Below are 21,037 nucleotides of genomic sequence, written 5' to 3'. Positions count from 1 at the left end.
TGACAATGATTTTGGGTGTCTTAGAAACTAGTGGTGTCCCAATACACAAAAGTATGTCTTGTGGATGTGATGCTTTATGTTTCTGTTTTGTGTTAGTGAGTGTGTTAAATGTGCAGTTTGATGGGAGAGAAAGTGACTCCCCCACCTCCCACATGCATAGCCTCCTGTGATTAGGTTCAAGCCATAGTACTATTGTTGTTGCTAGAAACCACTGTAGGGGCCATGTTTGGAGTGATGTCTCTATTGAAATGTGTGGAATTAAACTGAGTTATATTTTCTTCTAAAAAGGTTGCAAAAGGTCAAACGAGATGAAAATTGGTGTCAAATTGTAGAGATTATATGTACATAATGAAATAAATCTGGCTTGAACTTAAATCTATCAAACTGCACAACTGAAATGCTAATGTGGTTGTGAATGGAGTGGGGTGCTCCATAGTTGGATCATAACTAAAAATTGTACATAAATAACTCTTTGCATGAATGCATGTTATAGCTCGATAGGGATAGGTCTATTTAGCCATCTTATGAATGATTATGCATGCTCTGTTTTTCTCATTCTAATTTACAATTTCAGTGTAGTATGACTAAATTGCCTTCTATTACACTTTTGAGTTTTTATATTTATAATTCAAAGTGAAGATATTACTTAAGTAATTGATAGCTCTCATACTTATTCAGTTACTGCATGCACTGCTAGCTCTAAGACTCAATTCTGTTAGTGCTTACTTTTTCGAATTATGACAACAAATAAGAAGTTTGGATTCTCATTCCGGTTCAAGTTATTGGACTACAAGATGGGAGGACAAAGTTCCAATGGAGAGACCATTTTACTATTGTGGCAATCACTTGAAGCTATAGATTTCTGGAAAAACTAATAGTTTTTATAGAAGATTTTATAATTGTCCAAACTATAAAAACAATAAACAATGTGGATTTTTTGAATGAATTGATCTTCAAAGTGACCATAACAACTGATGTAAGATGACTTTGGAGTTAGCTGAACGAAAGAATGAGATGGTACTTCATGAACGTCTAGGCATCGAACAATTCAAATTGCAAGTAATGGAGAAGAAGTACAAAGGAATCTTGAAAGTGTTAATCTTGGCATGATTATTTTTTATCATAATTTGTGCTATAATTTTTATGTTTCCAAAAAACTACAATGTATGTCAGCCAGTGCTATGACTCATGTAACCCGTTGTAATTTTTTTAGTACTTTTTCAATTGAATGTGTTGATAATGTGGTTAATGTAATGAGAACTTTGGACAAGTTTTGAATGCATTGAATATGTGTTATTTTAATCTGGTTTATATGTGAAATTCCTATATAATGCATATTATGGGGCCATGTATCCTCTTCACAGAAGATCATTCTATTAGCAAGTTGATAATTGGCCTAGTCGTGCAACATTAGCCATACAAGAAAACAACACATATAGTCAGTGATAGATTACTCCCTACAACATCAAACTTTCCATGGCAACACGCATTCAACCAACCATGTGCTAATAAAGACCAACATCATTAGATTTAGCATACCAATTATGACTTTGATACTTGCTACTAATTCCTCGGAATCACATAATAAGAAAGATTCAACACATTCTTAAAAATTACATGAGTTTTTTTGCCATGAGCTACATTTCACTCAAATAAAAAAGAAAGACTACAATAATGTCTTTAGTTTATTTGCCATGAGTTACATTCCACTCAAATAAAAAAGAAAGACTACGATATAAAAGTAGCTAAAACTTCAATCCACTCTTCAAAGCTCGCAATCTTTCACATTACTCCCTGTCACATTAAAATAAAGACGAATTAAATTAACTTTGAGATAAATATAAGCTAAATTAGACATAACAAAAGACAAATAAATCACATACCTAGTATAAGATAACTTGCACTATGAATCCAAATATTGTGAGACGTTGTCAGTTTTTGGCTCAAGATCCCTACATAAAAATAACAAAACACAAACTTTATTAACTTCTTCGATTAAAAAGTAATAAAATACAAATAATTCCAAAACTACTATACCTCACTAAATGACAATTATTTTTAGCATGTCCCTCATTCTTGCAAATGCTACAACGTCTTTTATTTGTTGTTTGTGTTTCTTTTGGATTATTTGCTCTCAAAGATTTTGGTCGTCCTTTTGTAGCAGTCGTGGAAGATCCTAGACTGTTTGTGAAAAGTTCGATATAACTTGATTTCTTAACATTTGATCATCATTGGTTGACTACCCTCTATCTGTAAAATGTGTTTCCTCAGCATTTACATGATCTTCCATTACAAGTAACTCTTTGTGAACCTTATCCAATGCAAGGGTGAGGTGATTGAGTTTTTTATTGACTGCGATCCAAGTTTGACAATGTCATAAAATTGCATCATCAACTTGCTTTTTATTATCGTAAAATCGTCTTGTCGTTGCGGAACTTGCCCTTTAGAACATGGTATGTCAGGAATAGGTCAACTCTTAGCATTAATAGTCCATCTTTCTACAATATAATGTTATGATAATCTATCTAACTTCGGTTTCTTGCAAAAAACACATAGGATATGCCTACAAATAGTCCCTATAAACTAACAAATATGGTATGTATATGTTGCATTTCCTTCACCACTCTCCAATGCCACATGGTAAATAAGTGTTTCTTTACCATGAGGTACCACTCCATATATCTTGCTTTTACCCTCTTTGGATAATTTTGTTGATTTGTATCGTTGACTATTGAAAAAATCATCTTAGAAGATCATGAAATATTTTCTGATATAAACCATTGCCACCTCTTCAATTTTATAACATGTCTTCAATAACGCCCGTGTAGATTTTGTCTGCTAATCATTCTCTTTCTCTTTAAAATAACGTGCATCTACAACTTTTTTATACTGATCTTTAAAGTCACTAACCATGGTGATTGAACAAATATAATTCTTGAAAAATTTGTTCATAATTTCACTCCTTTGAGTTGTTGACATACCGACACAGAATGTTGAACGCAATTAAGCCAGAACCCACTTATCCCATCGACTGTAAAGATTTTGCAGACAAGTATTTTCTCTTATCTCATACTTAAACTAATATCGAAACTCATTCCTACTTGAACTCATCAATTGTAATTGTCTCATAAATGCAATAACAAAAATCTTTTTGTAAGTCTAGAAATTTGTTACATTCATGAGACAAGTGTTCAGAACACTTTTGTAAAATGTGCCACAAGCACAACCTATGAGTTGTATTTGAGAGTACCTCTACAATGGCCTTCACTATCGCCTTGTCATCATCGGTAATTATAGTTGAAGGGACATGCCTAAGCACTGCTTTTTGCCATATTTTCAATAACCATATATAGGATTCAGTTGTTTCATTAACTAACAAAATACAACTAAATATTATGATTTGATAATGATGGTTAACAGCAAAAAATGGCACAAATGACATCTTATAAATATTGGTCAGGTACGTGGCATCAAATTTGACAACATCCTCAAAATATTAGTATGCAGCTCTTGATCGAGCGTCAGCGTAAAAACAACTTCTCATACACCTATCCTTATCAACTTGCATGGAGTACACAAACTCAGGTTTTGTGCATTGTTGATCAAGATGGTAGAAATATAAGAGTTGTGCATTCCCTTCTTCAAATTCTTTTCTCCTTTTGTTTCCTAAGTAATTTTCAATATTAAAATTACCACTTGATTATTTACTCAACACCGACATAATCTTCATTGTTGGTACACTGGACTCATTCAAAGTTATCATAAATTCTTTTTGGACTTTAGTAACTCTCTTATGTCTACGGAGCAAACTAGTACTTCTCAGTGTAAATAAAATATGGTTATGTCCAAACACAAATTTGTTGACTATCTACTTTTCACCATCTTTTTTTTATTTTCATTATTGTTTTACATCCAATTTTTATCTTAGCAAGTTCAAGAATTATTCGTTCTTTTTCTTTCTGACTTTCCTGCCGAAATCCTTCTCTTGTGCAAATATAGTCTACTACACAAAATTTTTTATCATCTTTTGACAATCAAGTATAATTCTCCCAAATTGAAAAACATTTTCATTTTGCATATGTCTTATAAAATGCTTGGGCGTCTTCCACATCATCAACTACCATATCAATTAATGACTCTAAAGAACCACTACTCGAAGAGGAAATCACATTGACTCCTCCATTGACATTCATTCCATCTTTCACATTCACATCACATTTAATGTCTACACTTTTAGCCTCAAGTTCATCAATATCAAAACAAGAAATTTTTTCATTCCATACAAAACCACAACATTATAAATTCCGTAGTTATTCAAAATGGGAGTTTGACAATTGAAGATTGAAGATGCTTAATTAATTTGTAGCTTGATGCTTCAAAGAAATATTATGCCCAACCAACCAGAAATGTATATGCCACTCATTACTTAAAGAAAGCTATAGTTGGAATAGTCAAACTCATTATAATAATAATAAATCAAAAATAATGATTATAGATGGGAGGACTAATTTAAATGCTAAGGTAAGTGGATCGAGGACGGATTGATTAACTACCACATAATCTAGCTATAAGCCAAAGATCCTGACCCAGTCAATTGAGTAGGAAAGATTGATCAGATTAACAACATTCTCCAGAGGCTAATTAAACATGCATTATTAATGGAAACTATTGACAAATTTTTTTTATAAAGCAAGTTCAAGGTTTTGCATGGAGCCCATTGACTAACATAAGCAATTAGTTGATACTTCTGTACATTTCAACATCCACTTGCAGTTGTAATTTGAATCGCAATTAAGTTTGTGTTGTAGCAATAAAAGATTTTTTCTCAAACATTCTGTCAAAGACTTTTTATGTAGTAGTAATCATTTATTTTCTTCTATATAGTAGTATATGATAATTGGTGTAATTTATTTAAATTACTCTATCAAAAGAATTACTATTCAATGAGATTTTTTATGAGCATATTTTCTGAAAAGAGAATACTTTAGAATGTTGATTGAGTATTGGGAATGGTAAAAAATACCTGAGCAACACCAAGGTCACTAATGTGAGCCATGAACAACCATTAGTTGGCAGCTGGGATGGTGGGCAACGGACCAATGGTGACAGAAATCAATGTGAAGGGGCAACTGCGCAAGAGGGATGCGAAGGGGCTGAGAGTGCGAGAGGAACTAGTGGTAGAAGAAATATATGTGGGCGATGGTGGTGCAAAATCCGTGTGGGTGAAATTGTAGGAAATACCAAGGTAAGCAATGGATGGTCGGCATCAGACTGAGATGGTGGCGGTAGAACTGACTTTGCTCTTGGGTGGCGGTGCAAAGAGACGAAAGTAGATGAAATGGAGGGCAACGAGCTTTTCTAGTCGTGGGTGAAAATAAATTTTTCTGCAAATAATTTTATTCTATGTGATTGAGACTATTGTGTGATTTTTGACTTGGCGGCAGATGAAAGGAAGGCTGTTATACTTCTAATATCAGACCAACTGCTTAGGAGCAAAACTGTATTAAATATAACGAGATTCATGTGTGTATATATACATATATATCATATAAAGTATTTAGGCATCAAACAGATATAGAAGATGAAAGGTTACTTTGTTTAGGAGGAGATTCACATCTTGGGCTTAATACTATCAATCCTTCTTCTTATGTTATTAGTGTGATTCGGGGGAAATCAGCTCTAATATTTGGAGGATCTAGATTGTTGTAAAAATGATGACATAAAAGTAAAAAGTAAATACAAACAAATCAATTGCATGTTATAAAATTAACGTGGTTTGGCAATGTGTCTAAGTCTACAGAGTTGCAGATAATTTTATTTACTGAGTGGAAGGGAAATTCCCCTTGGCAGGGTGAGTGAAGGCCCTGGGCCCTCCTAGGAGGTATGCGGCCCAACTCCACATAGGCAATAGGAGAAGACCCGGGCCTAGCCTGCAGGGTACGTGTCAAGAAGGTGAGGGTCTTCAAAGCGACCACGCGTTCACTACCTACAGGAGATCACGCTGCATTGATAATATGGGGACAACCACAAATGACAACAATGACAGGAGCCATGCCCTGGCCCAGGAGTTTGGATAGTGGGTGCACTTCCTACACTCGATGCAAAGTGAAAATGAGGGGAAAGACACATGAGCATGTAAAACGACGACGTGGCCACTAAGGAGACAAGTAGTTGCTTTGCCAGGAACGTGGTGTTCAGTACGGCCTATAGAAGACTTGGCCATGTAAGGAGGGGACCACCTCAGTTGGGTAAATAAACCCATCTCCATGCTTAGGTAAGGGGATTCTCTTTTCTTCTTCTACTCCTTCATTCTTTTTTCTTGTCCACAACACTAACTTTGATATCAGAGGTGTCGCACACCCCCCCCCCCCGGTCGGGAGCCCTCACTACTGTTGTTGTTGTTTTGCAGGATACCACCACGAGAGGCGAGGAACGTGGCGGGTACTAAACACATCGTCAATGTGGAGGAATCACAAAATATATTTTAAGGCGAAATTCACTATTTAGAACCAACTATACTATTCATTAAGTACATATTTATAATGTCATATATCAAAGATTCTAATTTTCACCTTATGGGGTTATTCGCTCGAGCGGAGTGTCGAGCGTGCCTTAAACGAATTCTCTGATGTTTGCTTGAGCGACTTGTCAAGTGAGCCTTGAGTGAACTCTCTACATGAGTTTCGTTCGAGCAACCTCTCGTGCAAACATTGAGTGAACTTTCTATTTGACACTTCTTATGCATCAAAAGCAAAAGATCATGCTCAGGCCGATAGGCTCAAGCCTGCATTCCATGTAGGAGTGTAACCAGTCCGGTCTGGTTTGATTTTAGACAAAATTTAAGACCGAACATGTATACACCAATTTTGCATTTTCAAAAACTGATTACACACCAATTACCCTCCTAAACCGGTACCTCCGATTTTACTGGTTCTGGTTCAGTTCAGTCCGGTTTTAATAATAGACTGTCACCTCGATTGTGAGTTTACGGTCAAAAATGGATATAGTCCAATTCAATAGGTCACCTGTAAACCTAGGAAAAATGTCAACAAATATTCTTTAAATTAAGAACGTGAAGTAACATAATGATATTGAAAATGAACGAAATTTAATTTATCATCACCTTTTATGAGGACCTCCTAAACACATCAAGCCATATATGAGCCAATAGAGTGCCCAACCTTCGTAGAGAAATTAGACGTAAGCAACTCAGAATTTCAAGGCAGAAACTAGAGAATAACGTCCACTATATTAGATACCATGTTGGGATCACAATAAATATCCTAATGATCTAATCATTTTTCTCTCAGCCAATCTTATAGATAATTATAATTTATATAATTATATATAATATAAAAATTATACATAATATAAAAAATCTTATATATAATATTAAAAAAATTAATTTAAAATATATAATATAATGAATTGGTCTGATCCAATTCTAAAAAGCATAGAATCAGAACCGGACCCGTACCAGTCGATTTTGGAACTTAAGGAACAGGTTCCGGACTAGTTCCACCAGTTCGGGCCAGGCCAGTCCGATTTTCTGGTTAATTTTTACATCTCTAATTTCATGGCCCAAGCCTCATTGAAAATTCGCCAAAAAATCATATCGCATCATTGTTGAGTCAAGTCATTGAAGCGAGCTGACACATCAATAAATTAGACTCTACAAACTCAACATAAACGTGAACTTCCTTCGTTACCAAGCATGTGACTCTCACTACATACGACTCATACAAATACCCCAGAATCCGTCTCGAGCCTTTTTATCCACATTTCCTCTCTAATCATTGATCAGATCTACTTGTGCCCCAAGCGATATGAGATGAGGGGTCTTTCATTCGCCTATCATATTATCTCTTGGCTTTGTTCAAAACCAATGAGGCATTGTGGCGGACGCGTGCGTGTAAGATAGCCGATCGAACACTACATAATTAAGCTGATTAAAAAGACTACGACGATTTGAGTCAAATGGTTGTAAAATATTCTAATCCAAATTTGACACCTCCCGGCCGGCTGCCTCAGAATGACCCCTAATTTTAAAATATTTCCTTGGGTTAATCAAGTTTAAACTCGCTTATTAAAACGTTTTAAGGCCCATATTGATTAACTTAAAAAATATTATTATTTTAATTTTTTTATAATTATATTGAGTTTCAATAGATGGATGCGTTGTTTTTTATATTGAGTTTTATTTTTAATAAAGTGACATGGTGGCAATCGATCCTAAAGTATGTACTTAATTAAACTAATTATTTAAAAGTATGATCATCGTGAAAAATTCATTGAAAAATAGACGAAAACAGAAGAAAAGAAATAAAATTTATGGAGTCATCCGGCCACTATTGAGAGATATATATTAATATGGATTGAGGTTCGACTGTGGTGAGGTTTGAATAATGAGTTGATATGAAAGTTGAATAAAATATTATTAGAATATTATTTGTTAATCTTATTATTGTTTTGAGATTTGAAAATGTTGAATTATTTATTATATTTTGTGTGAAAATTTATAAAAATTATAATAATAAGATGAGATGGGTTGAGAGTCCCTCTCATTCCAAACCAAGCCTGAAATGACAGTTTAGTTTAGGCTGATGCAAACATGCATGATATAGTACTTATTGATTATAGTCACAGTGCTCATGTGATCTATGCAACATCGTTGATAATTATACATAAATAAGAACACTATAGAAGTAATGATGATCATGTGATATTGAAGAGATTTTCTTCTTTTGTAATCATAGATATGAATTTCATTGATAATAATAGGCATAACTCACTCAAATACAAGAAAAATCATGAGACGAAGAGAAATAAAGAGGTTATTTTTATAAGCTGGTGGATAAGATGATCAGCCTTTTAATCATATATAGTTTTCACATATGTACCATGCTTGGGAATCAAGGGAGGAGATTAGTTTTTTTGCTTACAAAACCTATACAATCAGCATTGATTCTAAAACAAATAAGAAAAAAACTAAGTTTAAAAACAGAATGAGCAATGTTAGATAAGGTATTGGAATGCACAAGTACCATGCAATTCTTTTTAAAAAGAGTAGGGTCTTTTATTAAAAAATTAATTTTTTTTCATGTAAGTCTCGTATTTACTTAATTTTTTTTAAAAAGATTGTGCGGCACTTACGCATTCCACGATTACAAATATTACTTCTAAAAAAGAATTATAAAAAGAAAGCTTATAAATTAATGTGATATGTAGCTAAATCTATCTCATGATAAAAAAGAATTTTACAATGTGACGTTCATAAGAAATCAACTCATATTAGTTTGTAAAGTAAAATTTTAGTATATTTCTAACCGAATTTAAAAACAAAAAACAAAAAGAAAAAGAAATGGACAATAGCATTGAAAAAAACCCTCGCCGCCATACTCTCTCTCTCCCTTTTCTCTCTAAAGCAGCCTTCCTAAAAAAACCCAGATCAGAGGAGGGGAGTTGGAGTTTTAGCTCGTCCTCCCTCCTCCTCCTTCTGTCTAGTTTCTTTCTTTCTTTCTTTTTCTTGGTTTTGTGTGTTTTTCTTTTAAAGTAGGGTGAAATGCCAATTTGTTGTTCTTCAGTGCCTGGCGACCACCACGCGCCGTACCGCAAGATTCTCAATGAGCTGATCTTTCAGACAAACGAAGAATCTCGTTGAACAGAGTGGCACGTGAGCCACATGCGCAATCCAAAGTGTGCGCGTGACATTCACGCGCCACTGCAATGGGAGCTATACCACTACCATGTGCGATATTTTTGGGACCAAGGCCATCGATTTTTTCAGACTCGACTGTCCACTGTACTTCTAGGGTGACGCGTGTCCCCACAATCCCTGTATTTGCTTTTTTGATTTCCTCTAAAGTTGAAAATGCGGATCTACAGCTTTCCAAGCCATATTTCGCTATTTTCTCATATATCATTTACGTTTTTGTTATTTCCTTTATTTTAGATTAATAATAAAAAAGAAATAGTCTCTTGGACAGTTTGTCCATAGAGTGAAAGTCCTCCCCCGCTCTCAAGGGTGGGGTTTGAAATCTCTGCTTTAAGTAGAGAGTGGTCTGTCAAACAGTTTGTCTGTAGAGAGTTCTAGAAGTTAAGACCATACCAGTCATAAAGGAATTTGTGTACTAGTAGAGCCCCAACTCTAAGTAGTTGGCTTGTAATCTGGATTTTACCCTATATGTATCAGTCATAGTTGTAACTTTATCTTCATAAATGAATGCAATCTATTTTCCATTAAAAAAAAAAAGGGAAAGAAAAAAGAAATGGACAAAGCTATCATTAAAAACAGTGAAGTTACGGGAAAAAAACATATAATAATTAATTAGTTGGAAATTATGCAATCAGGTACCTAATCATGAATAGCCTAATTGTTTGACGAGAAAAAAAAAAGGGGGAAGTGCTTTCTTCATCTTTCATAATCAAATGAGAGAAAGGGTCAGCCATTGTTATCTTATCTGCAATTATTAAAGACAGCTACCGATTCGATCGATCCATCCGAAGAATAAAATGATGAACCTAATGTACGTAAACATCGTATGCATGTGATTCATTGGGACAACGATAATTTCAGCCACAAAGATAGTTGGGTTACGTTCCACCAAAAAATATGAGTCGTGCGCCCCATGAATTCTCGCGAGAAGGTAAAATGCTGGCTTTTCCTCTTTTTTTTTTTAATTCTTAAACATTTAAAAAAAATAAAAAATCATTAAAAAATATTTACTTAATCACTAAGTAAAAAAAAATTATATCGGACCATCCTCCAAACAACTAGCATTTTCCAAAAAATACATACACTGCATGCAGCATGTTTCTGATGTGTGCACGTGTGTCATTGGGAAGAAGAAAGGAGATGATTTCATTTTTGGTGTGTATATTTATATATATATATATAAAATAATATTTACAGTTTTAAGATGCGCAAATTTCATGTATTCTTTTTTAAAAAATTAGATAATTATGGGATCTATATAAAAAAATTAATTTTTTAATAGTGAACCATACTAATCTATTTCAAATGATGTGCAGGCTTACAAACTTTATGACTACATCTAACATTACTCTTTGATTCTTTAGAATTTTCTTTATCGAAGTTTAGAATTTAAGGTGAGAGAAAAATAGATGCATAAAATAGATTTTATGAAGTCATTTGTAATTGCTCAGTAATTATTTAGACAACATTAAATTCTCGAATTCTCAATAAATATAGCAGTGATCATTATATATATATATATATATTATATATATATATATACACACACACACTAGGAAACAGCCACCGAGTGTGTTAGTCCCGGGATGCACTTGACATAATGATTTAAATAAAAAAAAAGTAAAAAAATAAGTAGCTTACTTGTTTGGAAAAAAAAAATACAAAGTTAAAGAAAGACAAAAGATAAAAATTACAAAAAAATTTAAACTTCAGCAAAGTATGAGCATCAATCTGCATTCATATTAGATTATCTATTCACTCTCTATATAATAAAATATTATTAATTTTTTATTTTAAAAAAATTGAAAAAAAAAGGAAAATGAATATACTGTCAAAACAAAAAGGACATGAAAAAAAGACGTCAATTCATGTGCGTTGTGGGGCTATTAAGGGCCTTTTGGTAAAACATAATCCTTCATTAAATTCTACAAGAAAGCTAAATGTCAAATGGTCAAGGGTCTTAAAGACCTTTTGATAAAACATGATCTTTCATTAAATTCTACAAGAGAAATATATGTCAAATGATTAAAGGTTTTAAGGGCCTTTTGATAAAACAAGACTTAACGTACTTAACGGAAAAAACAAGAAAAATTAACGGAAAAACAACAAAAGTTATTATTCACATTTAGATAATCACTTATTATAATAAAGTAGATATGCGCTCGCTTATCTTTCTTTTCCTTTAAATCTTTAAATTTGATTAAATAAAAAAAATAAAAATAAAAAGCACAAAATTGATGTAATTGTTCCAACCCTGCCTCTTTCATATCTCTAACTTCTAAACGTTCTCTCTATAGCTTATAACTGACATCAATATTCGAACGATTGAAAATCGATCCGTTAAAACCCATCGGAATTAACCTAATCGGAGCCTCCGCATGCATTCGTGTACCCAAACATCTTGCTCTTGCAGCCAAGCTAGCACGCGATCCATGTGCTGACAGAGATTTCATCAAATATTTTATATTGTCATTGTCAAAAATACTCCTAAAAATGTTTATGTAGGGTGAAGATACTATATAATTCTCCAAGATATATGTACGTACTTTGTGTCTTACATTTTACATTATGTATTCTTTCAATTCTTTGGCAAAAAATTCAAGCTGTGGAGGAATCCCAAGGACCTTTTCGATCGGTATCTCTAGATTAGCAGTTAGAGACCTTTCAAGATATATATTCAAGCTGAGAGTTTTGATCCATGAACATCTTAATGAGAGGTAGATAAAATTAAGAGTAATACTAAATACAATCTTAGGATACTGTGCAAGTCCCGCAAACTTTTTTAAAAAAAGAGTAGAGTTCACTATTTAAAATTTATTTTCTTTTATGTGAGTTCCATATTTATCTATTTTTTTTAAAAGAAGTGCATAAGAATTGCCCACACTAGGATTGCAGATATAATTTCTTTAAAATTAAAGACAGTATTAAGACACTTTCCACAAAATGTGAGAGTAGCTACAAGGTGGGCATGGATGACGCACCTTTTTAGCTGCTCGCATGCGATAGCCATGGACGCACGCCATCACCTCATGCAGTGTCAAATGCCATGAAGTCATGGACAGTCCCAACTTATGGTAAAATTGAGAGTTGGAATCCCACTAACGCATGGTAGAGGGCACCTTTGTGACCTCAGATGCCATGATAGTTGCCAATCCTTTTTTATGCCAATTGATAATTAGTTCGTTTTGGGTACTTCAAGAGCTATCGCCAGATTTATGAATGCGACCGGAGGTACTATAGTTTTTATTTCATGCCCTTCTACAAATTGGTGGGACATTTCCTTTGATACTTAAAATATCAACCATTAAATTGGAAATGGTCAATCAACCCCAAGAAGGCGTACTCCAATCCAAGCTGGTCTTATCCTCTCTCGTACAACATATCAAGCAACTATCAAGCAAGATTCGAGGAATTTAGAATTGGGAATGCTCAAAATATACAATGCTGATTGGGCAACAAGAAGAACCATCTCTCCCCTCTCTCCAGTTCCAGGGGAACTTGCAAGTAGTTCAGTTCAATTCTACCATGGTGCCATGTTTCATTGTGCAATTAGAGCAATTAACTGCAGCCAAGAAAGATAAATCCGACAGAAAATGGACACTAACTTTCTGAAGAATCAGACTTGACTCAGCTTTTATTCTTGCCTAAGTGAAGGACTTTACTCAAAGAGTTCATGGGTTCTTTAAAAAGACGGCAAAGCTAGCCACTTTAGTTCTCGGCAGGCAATGAATCAGATCTGCAGATGTCACCGCGACAAAGAGGGCATACCCTGAACACCATATACGAGCAAGCATATTGTCTCATTGTTAGCAGAACCAAGAGAACACTCATTTTTAATGTCAGAAATGTAGCAAGGGAAAGTGAGCACACGAATTTATAATCTGCACGTGGGAAAGCCAATTCTATTTGCACTCAATCATGAGAAGTACAAAATCAGGACATTTTTCTTCATATAATTGCAATGGTTTATAGAGAGGACATTTTCAGAGGAGAAAAAAAAAACTCAAGCTTATCACATCTCTCTTTTTAGACTTCCATAACATGTACTGGTCCATTTTATATGAATTTGAGAATTTTACTGATCTAGCAAACAAATGAATTTCATTGTTAAAAGGGAAGGGGGAGAGGGTTAAGATTGCTACTAACACCTCAAAGTAACTCTAATGTGTCTATTGCCAAGAGAGAGAGAGACAAAAGAATCAAAGGTAGTTGACCTTGTAGAGGTAAACATAGCAATACAAAGATGCAACAAAAGGAGTAGAAACCCTACAACCTTAACAGGCATAATGTCTAGAAGAACGCACCACCCGCACAAAACCGAGAAATCAATGGCATACACCATCAATACAAAGAGTGCACTTTTTTTTATATAAGTAATACAAAGAGTGCACTTAATTTTACTTAATAAAAAAAAAGAAAAGAGTGCACTTAATTGCTTGAAAAAATGCAATTTTTTTAAAGTAAGTCACGGGAGCCTTAATTAGGACCCATATATTGGATCAAGTTCTAATAATTTCTGGAGCAAAAAGATTCCTTGACTGAACCAAACATGGAGCTACTAGAAACTGTTGCCCACTTAGCTCATAGTCAGGCATTTCGCAATAAAAAAGGGTAGTTTACACAATCTGCCCCATATAAAACATGACCTTATGCCTCATAAGTTCCTAAGGGTTCAAAGATGAACCTAACTTGAGTTTACAATGAAAAAAGAGGGGAGGAATATTGTTGATGTTAAATATGGGAGGGCTTGGGGGAGTTGGTGTTCTAACGAAGTAAGAGGTGTGTATGGAGTGGGTTTGTGGAAATCTATCGGAATGGTTGGGGGGAGTTTGTTAGCCATGTAACATTTAAGGTGGGCAGCGGAACTAGGATTCGCTTTTAGCATAATATTTGGTGTGGGGATATGGCTCTCAAGAATACTTTTCCTGCTCTTTTTAGGATTGCAAGAGAGCAAGAAGCTGCAGTAGCTGACGCTTTAATCTTACGATACTCCTCAATGGAATGTGAGTTTTATTAGAGATGTTCATGATTGGGAAGTGAGTGTCATTTCAGATTTTTTCAGAAGGTTGTATCACATGAAGATTGTACAGGGTAGGGAGGATAGATTGCTGTGGGATCGTGCTGGAAATCTCAGATTCTCAGTTAGTTTATTCTACAAGGCGTTGACTTGCCATTGTGTTAGTCAATTTCCTTGGAAGTGCATTTGGAGATCCAAGGTGCCATGGAAGGTTGCTTTCTTTTGCTGGTTGGCGTCTCTTGGGAAAATCTTGATGACGGATAAATTGAGAAAGCGTGGTCTTATCATCTTTAGATTGGTGCTTCATGTGTAAGAAAGATGGTGAATCTGTTGACCATTTATTTCTTCATTGTGAGGTGGCTAAGACCATTTGGGATGAGATTTTTGGTAGGACGGGTATTGCTTGGGTGATGCCTAAGAGGGTAGTGGATCTTTTGGCTTGTTGGAAAGGCACTAAGGGTAGTCATCGTATTGCTGTTATTTGGAAGATGATTCCTTTATGCCTAATGTGGTGTTTATGGTTAGAAAGGAATGTGCGGTGTTTTGATAATAGAGAATGTTTGTTGGGAGGAATTAGAGAGTTTCTCTTTCGAACTTTATGTTTTTGGGCGAATGCTTTTGTTCTGAATGGGGATGATTTTCATGATTTTCTTTTAGCTTCTACTAGTTCCTAGTTTGTATTTAGGTGTTTTCTCTTGTATACATCCTGCGTACTTTACCTATGCCTATTTACTTGATTCAATAAAACTTCTTATTACTTAATAAAAATTTAGAAAGTTTACAATGAATAAAGATTCTCAAGCAAACATTACCAGCATCATAACCTAGACAACTGTATGTAATCCCAACCATCCAATTCTGCAACTGTATGCACGCAAGTGTATTTATATTGTAAGTCATAAATGTTGAAAATATTAAAAGACTGGACCCATCTCGTACCTGTGGATCTCCTTCAGCCATTTGTCTATACATGCTCTATGGTATTCGTGATGGCAAGGCAATATCCGCAAGCTGTCTCCTTCCTCGTACTCCACAAGGCATATATAACATCTTAAAAATCAACAAAAGCAGAAGGCAACTTAAGATAATCCAGCATAAAAGCCAACTTCAAAAAAATTTCGAATTGAACTAAACTATTTTTGAAAAAATAAAAACAATAAAGAACCAAGTGTAAATTGCTCAGACATCATTTTGCCGAACTAAGGATTCATTCTGCAGTGAGCAGGTACTGCATTTAAGGGTGGCATACCAAGTACCGAGTATATTTGGGAATTCAGCAATTGAGAGACTCCCTAGGTTAGGTTATGATTACTACAGGTGAAGATGAAACGAGCAGTTCAACATTCAACAATTTAGTAATCTGAAAACCAAAAGGTAAACTTGAAAAACTTACTGTGCAGCCTCCTCATTCGGATGTTTTTGCAACTTGGTGTATAATTTGACAGGCAAGGACTCTACAACTTCATTAGGTGCAGGGAGAGATCCAATTGAAGATACAGAAGGTCGAGAAGATAAAACCACAGATTGCTGGTGAATTTCATCCAGAACCTAATTAAAATATGTAAAAAGGATTCAACTTATATAAATAATACCAAAAAAGTCCATTTGAAAAGGTAATTGCATATCAGCACTACCTCAAATAAAGCTTCAGCTAACATAACAATTCTTGATATGCTGGCCCTAGCACTGCCATCATCATTTACATTGGCATCCCGATTGCTAACACGACATGTACAACGACCTGTTCTATGTTGACCAGACAATATACAAGACCTCTCATGACCAGACAGATTCTCAAAACGACTCCCCAATCGCTGAAGAGCACGAACCTAAATCATGAAAAAGAATCACTATTCTGAAACAAACACACATAATGATGGAAGATCACAAAATTGCATTATGCCATACAAAAAAGGTTAGGTGGCAACTTAGCAGAGTCCAGCAAAAACTTTACAAACCTGAGATCGTATTCTTCTTCTCCTTTCAAGGAAATTTGATCTATGCTCCAGTAGATCATGGTACCTACCTTCTCTTGACCGTGAAGTTTCCGCCTCGTAATCTTGGATACCAAATAAAGAGCTAGATGTGCCGGATGTAGGAAAACCGGAGGTAGTTGGAGTCATTACAGCATTATCTTCAGATACTGGTTGGCTTATCCCATCCTCCCAGGCCGGTCTACCACTGCCCTGACTAGCATCTCTTGTTTCTGTCTCTGGTTGAAAAGGACAAAATGTTAAGTTAGACAGTGATGATCGACGAAGAACTCTGTCACGAAGTCTTCCAACACTTAGGGTCCGACTGAAACGAACATTCCGTTCAACTGGTTCGCGAGCTCCAATCCGCCTATCAGAATGCCTAGTCTCAACACTCCCAGTTTCAGTATGAACCCTTGGTGAATACAAGTTACCTTCAACCCCATTTCTTGTTATATCACCATCTATGGTCGTATTGTGGATATTAGGACTTGTCTGATTATCTTGAAAATTGTCAGAAACATCAGGTGTTGGAGCATGTAACATTAAACTGCCAGTAGCCTCTTCATAACATCGTGTGGATGTTCCATCACACAATGATGCAGGAAGCAAGTGACTACCTTGATGTGTTTCATTTCTATGAACAAAGCTGCTGGCAGGTCCTGCCTGTAGATGAAGCTCATCTTCGTCGTTTAGTATTGTGAGACTTGTAGAAGAAACAGGATAGGATCTTGATGACCCTAAACTGATTGCTCTGCTGAGTCTGAAGCTTCCATTACCTGGTATTAAGCTAAAGCGAGAAAGGAAACGACTCGAGGGGTTCAAGGATTGAGTTGAAGAAGCTTGGGAGCTGCTACCAGTTCTGGATGCCGTATCAGTAACATTTGCTTCATCCCATTCTTCAAGATCACCATTAGAAGATAAACAAGGTAGTTCACCAGTTTGATCAGCTTTAACCTTTCTGTAACACTCAGTCTTCACCTCATCTGAACTTGTTTCGGTGCGATCTGTACATGGACCTATACCATAACCATTTTCTTTCTTCCCAAAATTGCAGACCTGAAACATGATTTACACATGCACGTATTTAGAAAATCAATAACGACTAAATGATTGCATGTCACTCATATGCCCTTTGATAATTGCTAAACCATGAAAAACAGTGTCAATATGCATAATGCCTACTGGCACCGAAGTTCAACCTCTCACCCAGAGAGAGAGAGAGAGAGAGAGAGAGAGAGGAAACAACACACCACAGAGCAATCCGTGTCTAGAGGCAAATACTTCAACACAATTTCTTCAAATGTTTACTCACCAGAAAACCCAATGTTCTCACTTCTCAATAGCAATTGAAATTCAGAAATAGAATCTAAAACCAAAAATTCAAGTTTCCCGTCAACAATACGACCCCACACCCTGGAGCTTCACATTAATTGACCAAACAACAAAACTACTGGCGGAATCTTTCCAGCAAATTCACTAAACTCCATTAATAGAAATCGCCATAATCATGAGAAGTAAAGCATCAAGACTCGTATCTTAAATCAACTAATTTATAAGAGTTTTGGCATCTACGATAAATCTGATACTATTAAAAATTCATTTGCAACTTTCCAATCAGTGCATGACCGTTCATAAAGTCAACCGAAGTATGGTTGAGTTATAATCCGGAACATAACTACCAATTGAAATTTGTGCACATTTGATCCTGAAAACAAGACTGATAAAATAACAGGTCCCGCTCTCTAACCGAATTATTTATAGGAATTATGTTAAGTACACCCTAATCTTCATTTATTATTTTTTCAAATAGTAAATTCAAAGGTCAATGAGAAAATGTCATGTCTACTTATTGAGAAGGGAATGCCCTCAGAACGGAGTATATAGAATTCTCCTACATATACATAGTTCTTCATTGGAGCCTAACTAAACTATATAGGCCTTCCATTGGACCTAGAGCCCGGTACATTGGAAATAGACTCTAAAGTTTCGCCTCACAGAAAAAAAGAACTGTTTTAGATCCAACGTAGATTCGCTAAATAATACTCGGAGAAATCGACTTCTCTGTTGCAAATGTAAGACAAACGAATACCAAAAGAAAAATAGAATACGAAAATCGAAGGAGCTATACGAAAACTGAAACAGAAGGGGAAAAAAAAAAAAAAAAACAGGAGGGGCAAAATGAGTAACAAAAATAATGGACCTGGTGATCGGCATTGCCACCGTCGCGGGATCCAGAGGATGTTCCGAGACAAGACGACTGGAAAACTCGGTGCCCTCTCGACCGACCCCTCGGTACGCTACCCGAGGAAGTCGAAGACGATGTCGTCACACCACCGAAAGACGCCTTACTTCCGCCCGATCCCATTTCCCCTCCCCCTACTACCAATGTGGGTCTCCAAATCCTCCACACCTCAATCTGGTCTGTCGATTACATCACGAACAGTCGAATCACAGGGAAAAAAATCAGATCTAGCAGCAGAAAGTTGATAGAGATTTCACAGCTGGCGAAATGAGTTCAAGCATGATGAAAGGAAACGAAATGCACGAGAGAGGGAGAGAGAAAGTTGATTTGCTTGAGTGAAGAAGGGAGGGGGCATTGGCTGGGGAATGAGACGAAGTAGGTTGCAGAGACAGGCACAGAGGTGTGGGAATGAATGAATGAGGGAGCCTTTTTAACCGAAGGAAAGTGTATTTTATTTTTCTAAGAAACTGTACGTGTCAGTGACTCCGTATAAAATCGAGTTGGAAGTTGAATAAGCGTAGCTGTACCATTTCATTCAAAATGTTTTAAGTTTTTATATTTAAATTTTAAATATAAAATTAATGCTCCTGTATCTTGAAAATTTTTATTTATCCTCTCCACACCGCACATTATTAAAAGTTGATTATCTGCGCTTCACAATTATCTAATTAATCGACTACAACTCATTCATGATATGTAAAAAAGGTTGACTACATATGTAGACTACAACTACCTAATAAACGAAACTTGACTAGTTGATTGAAGAAAAGGTTCACTTTAGGGATGGGCAAAAACTCCTGCGGACGTATGCTTCCATTCCGACTCCATCGAAGTCGGAAAAAATAAAATTTAGAATTAGAATTAGAGTTATTGTGAAAAAAATAGTCAAAATCAGAATTGGAGTTGGAGGAAAAATTCGCTCTGACTTTCGAACTTCGACTAAACCAAAAAATATTTGTTGCAATTTCTTTCTCCAAACAAAAAAAGTCTTTATTTTTTGTCTGACTCAGTTGTGTGTCTGTCTAAATCTGTTTATCTGTCTCATCAATTTGCGTCTATCTATCTCAATTTGTATTAGTCTGTGTGTCAGTTGTCTATCAGGTTTGCTTTTTTCGCTTTTTATTCAAAATTCACCATCGTTTTGGGTTTTTTTTTTTTTTTAAAGATTTTTGGTTCTAGGTACATCGCTTACTCTTTTTCATCGTCTTGATTTTATTTTATTTTTTTAGATACAGTGCACATATATCTCCTTCGTTTCAGTTTTCAATTTTTATTTTTGTCGAGGCATCTTCCAAATAGACAAATGCACAGTGGCTTTAGGCCTTTGGCAGCGTTGAGGATGCATGGCCTCACAAACGCGTCGACTGAGCTATCTGTGTGTGTGTGTGGCTCCAACCCTCCGGCTCCACTCCAATCGGAGTCAAAGTTTGAAATTACCTCCGACTCCAACTCAGAGGTTGAAGATGGGCTTTCCGACTCTGATAAGTCGGAGCCCACCCCTAGTTCTCTTTAATAAACTCATTTCATATCCAAACATATGTCCAACTTTGTGTCACGATCATTTGTCCAAACCTCCGTTGAATATGGCTCTCTCGATCTTAAAAGCTAGTTTAAGAGATAAGATTTTACCTCACACTTATAAACTGACTACTGTCCCTTTCATAAGCGATATGGGATAAGTCAGCAATCTCCTCCCCACACATTGGGTCCTGAGTCAAAGTAGAAACAACTCGTTTATCCCGTAACAACTCGTTTATCCTGTTGACTGTCAGTAAATATGGGCTCTAATACTAGTGTTAAGTAGTCACGAGTTCTTTCAACTCAAAAAGCTAGCTCAAGGAATAATGTCTTCTCTCACACTTATAAATTGACTATCAATTTCTTTCATAACTGATGTGGGATAACCTAATAACCACTGCCCAACAAAAGCCAACTCTGAAAATTAAGCGAACTTAATTCCTTCAACCCAAAGGGGATCATTGATTTCTTGCCTTGCAGTTGTCCATCTCAACTGTATATGTTAATGGAATCAATAATTCAAGATTTTTATAAAAGGTTCTTCAATGAAAAAGGGATGATAATAAATG

At 35.6% G+C, this 21,037-nt stretch overlaps 1 protein-coding gene across 2 annotated transcripts; it reads right to left on the bottom strand.

Annotated features, from left to right (window-relative positions):
* Positions 1-13,108: 13,108 nt before the first annotated feature.
* On the bottom strand, positions 13,109-19,425 carry LOC121236989 (probable E3 ubiquitin-protein ligase RHG1A). Of its 2 annotated transcripts, none has more exons than XM_041133532.1 (6): positions 18,909-19,425; positions 16,691-17,764; positions 16,367-16,561; positions 16,126-16,280; positions 15,672-15,782; positions 13,109-13,484 (listed from the first exon to the last, which is right to left on the bottom strand). In XM_041133532.1, exons 1-6 carry the CDS (start codon positions 19,071-19,073, stop codon positions 13,424-13,426), a joined length of 1,761 nt encoding a protein of 586 aa, XP_040989466.1. In that variant the 5' UTR covers positions 19,074-19,425; the 3' UTR covers positions 13,109-13,423. The 2 variants fall into 2 exon arrangements, with proteins under 2 accessions (XP_040989466.1, XP_040989467.1); XM_041133533.1 differs by having other exon boundaries at positions 16,126-16,259.
* Positions 19,426-21,037: the final 1,612 nt, after the last annotated feature.

The sequence above is a fragment of the Juglans microcarpa x Juglans regia genome, chromosome 6S, assembly GCF_004785595.1.
Source record: "Juglans microcarpa x Juglans regia isolate MS1-56 chromosome 6S, Jm3101_v1.0, whole genome shotgun sequence".
In the NCBI taxonomy this organism is placed as follows: Eukaryota; Viridiplantae; Streptophyta; class Magnoliopsida; order Fagales; family Juglandaceae; genus Juglans; species Juglans microcarpa x Juglans regia.
Note: the sequence above shows the minus strand (reverse complement) of the source record. Positions and strands in the feature narration are given on the sequence as shown.

Coding starts and splice junctions, on each gene's coding strand:
- LOC121236989 (XM_041133532.1), bottom strand. CDS start 19,073: ATGGGATCGGGCGGAAGTAAGGCGTCTTTCGGTGGTGTGACGACATCG. Junction 17,765..18,908: donor GTGGCAATGCCGATCACCAG/GTCCATTATTTT, acceptor ATCATGTTTCAG/GTCTGCAATTTTGGGAAGAA. Junction 15,783..16,125: donor CCGAATGAGGAGGCTGCACA/GTAAGTTTTTCA, acceptor TTGATTTTTAAG/ATGTTATATATGCCTTGTGG.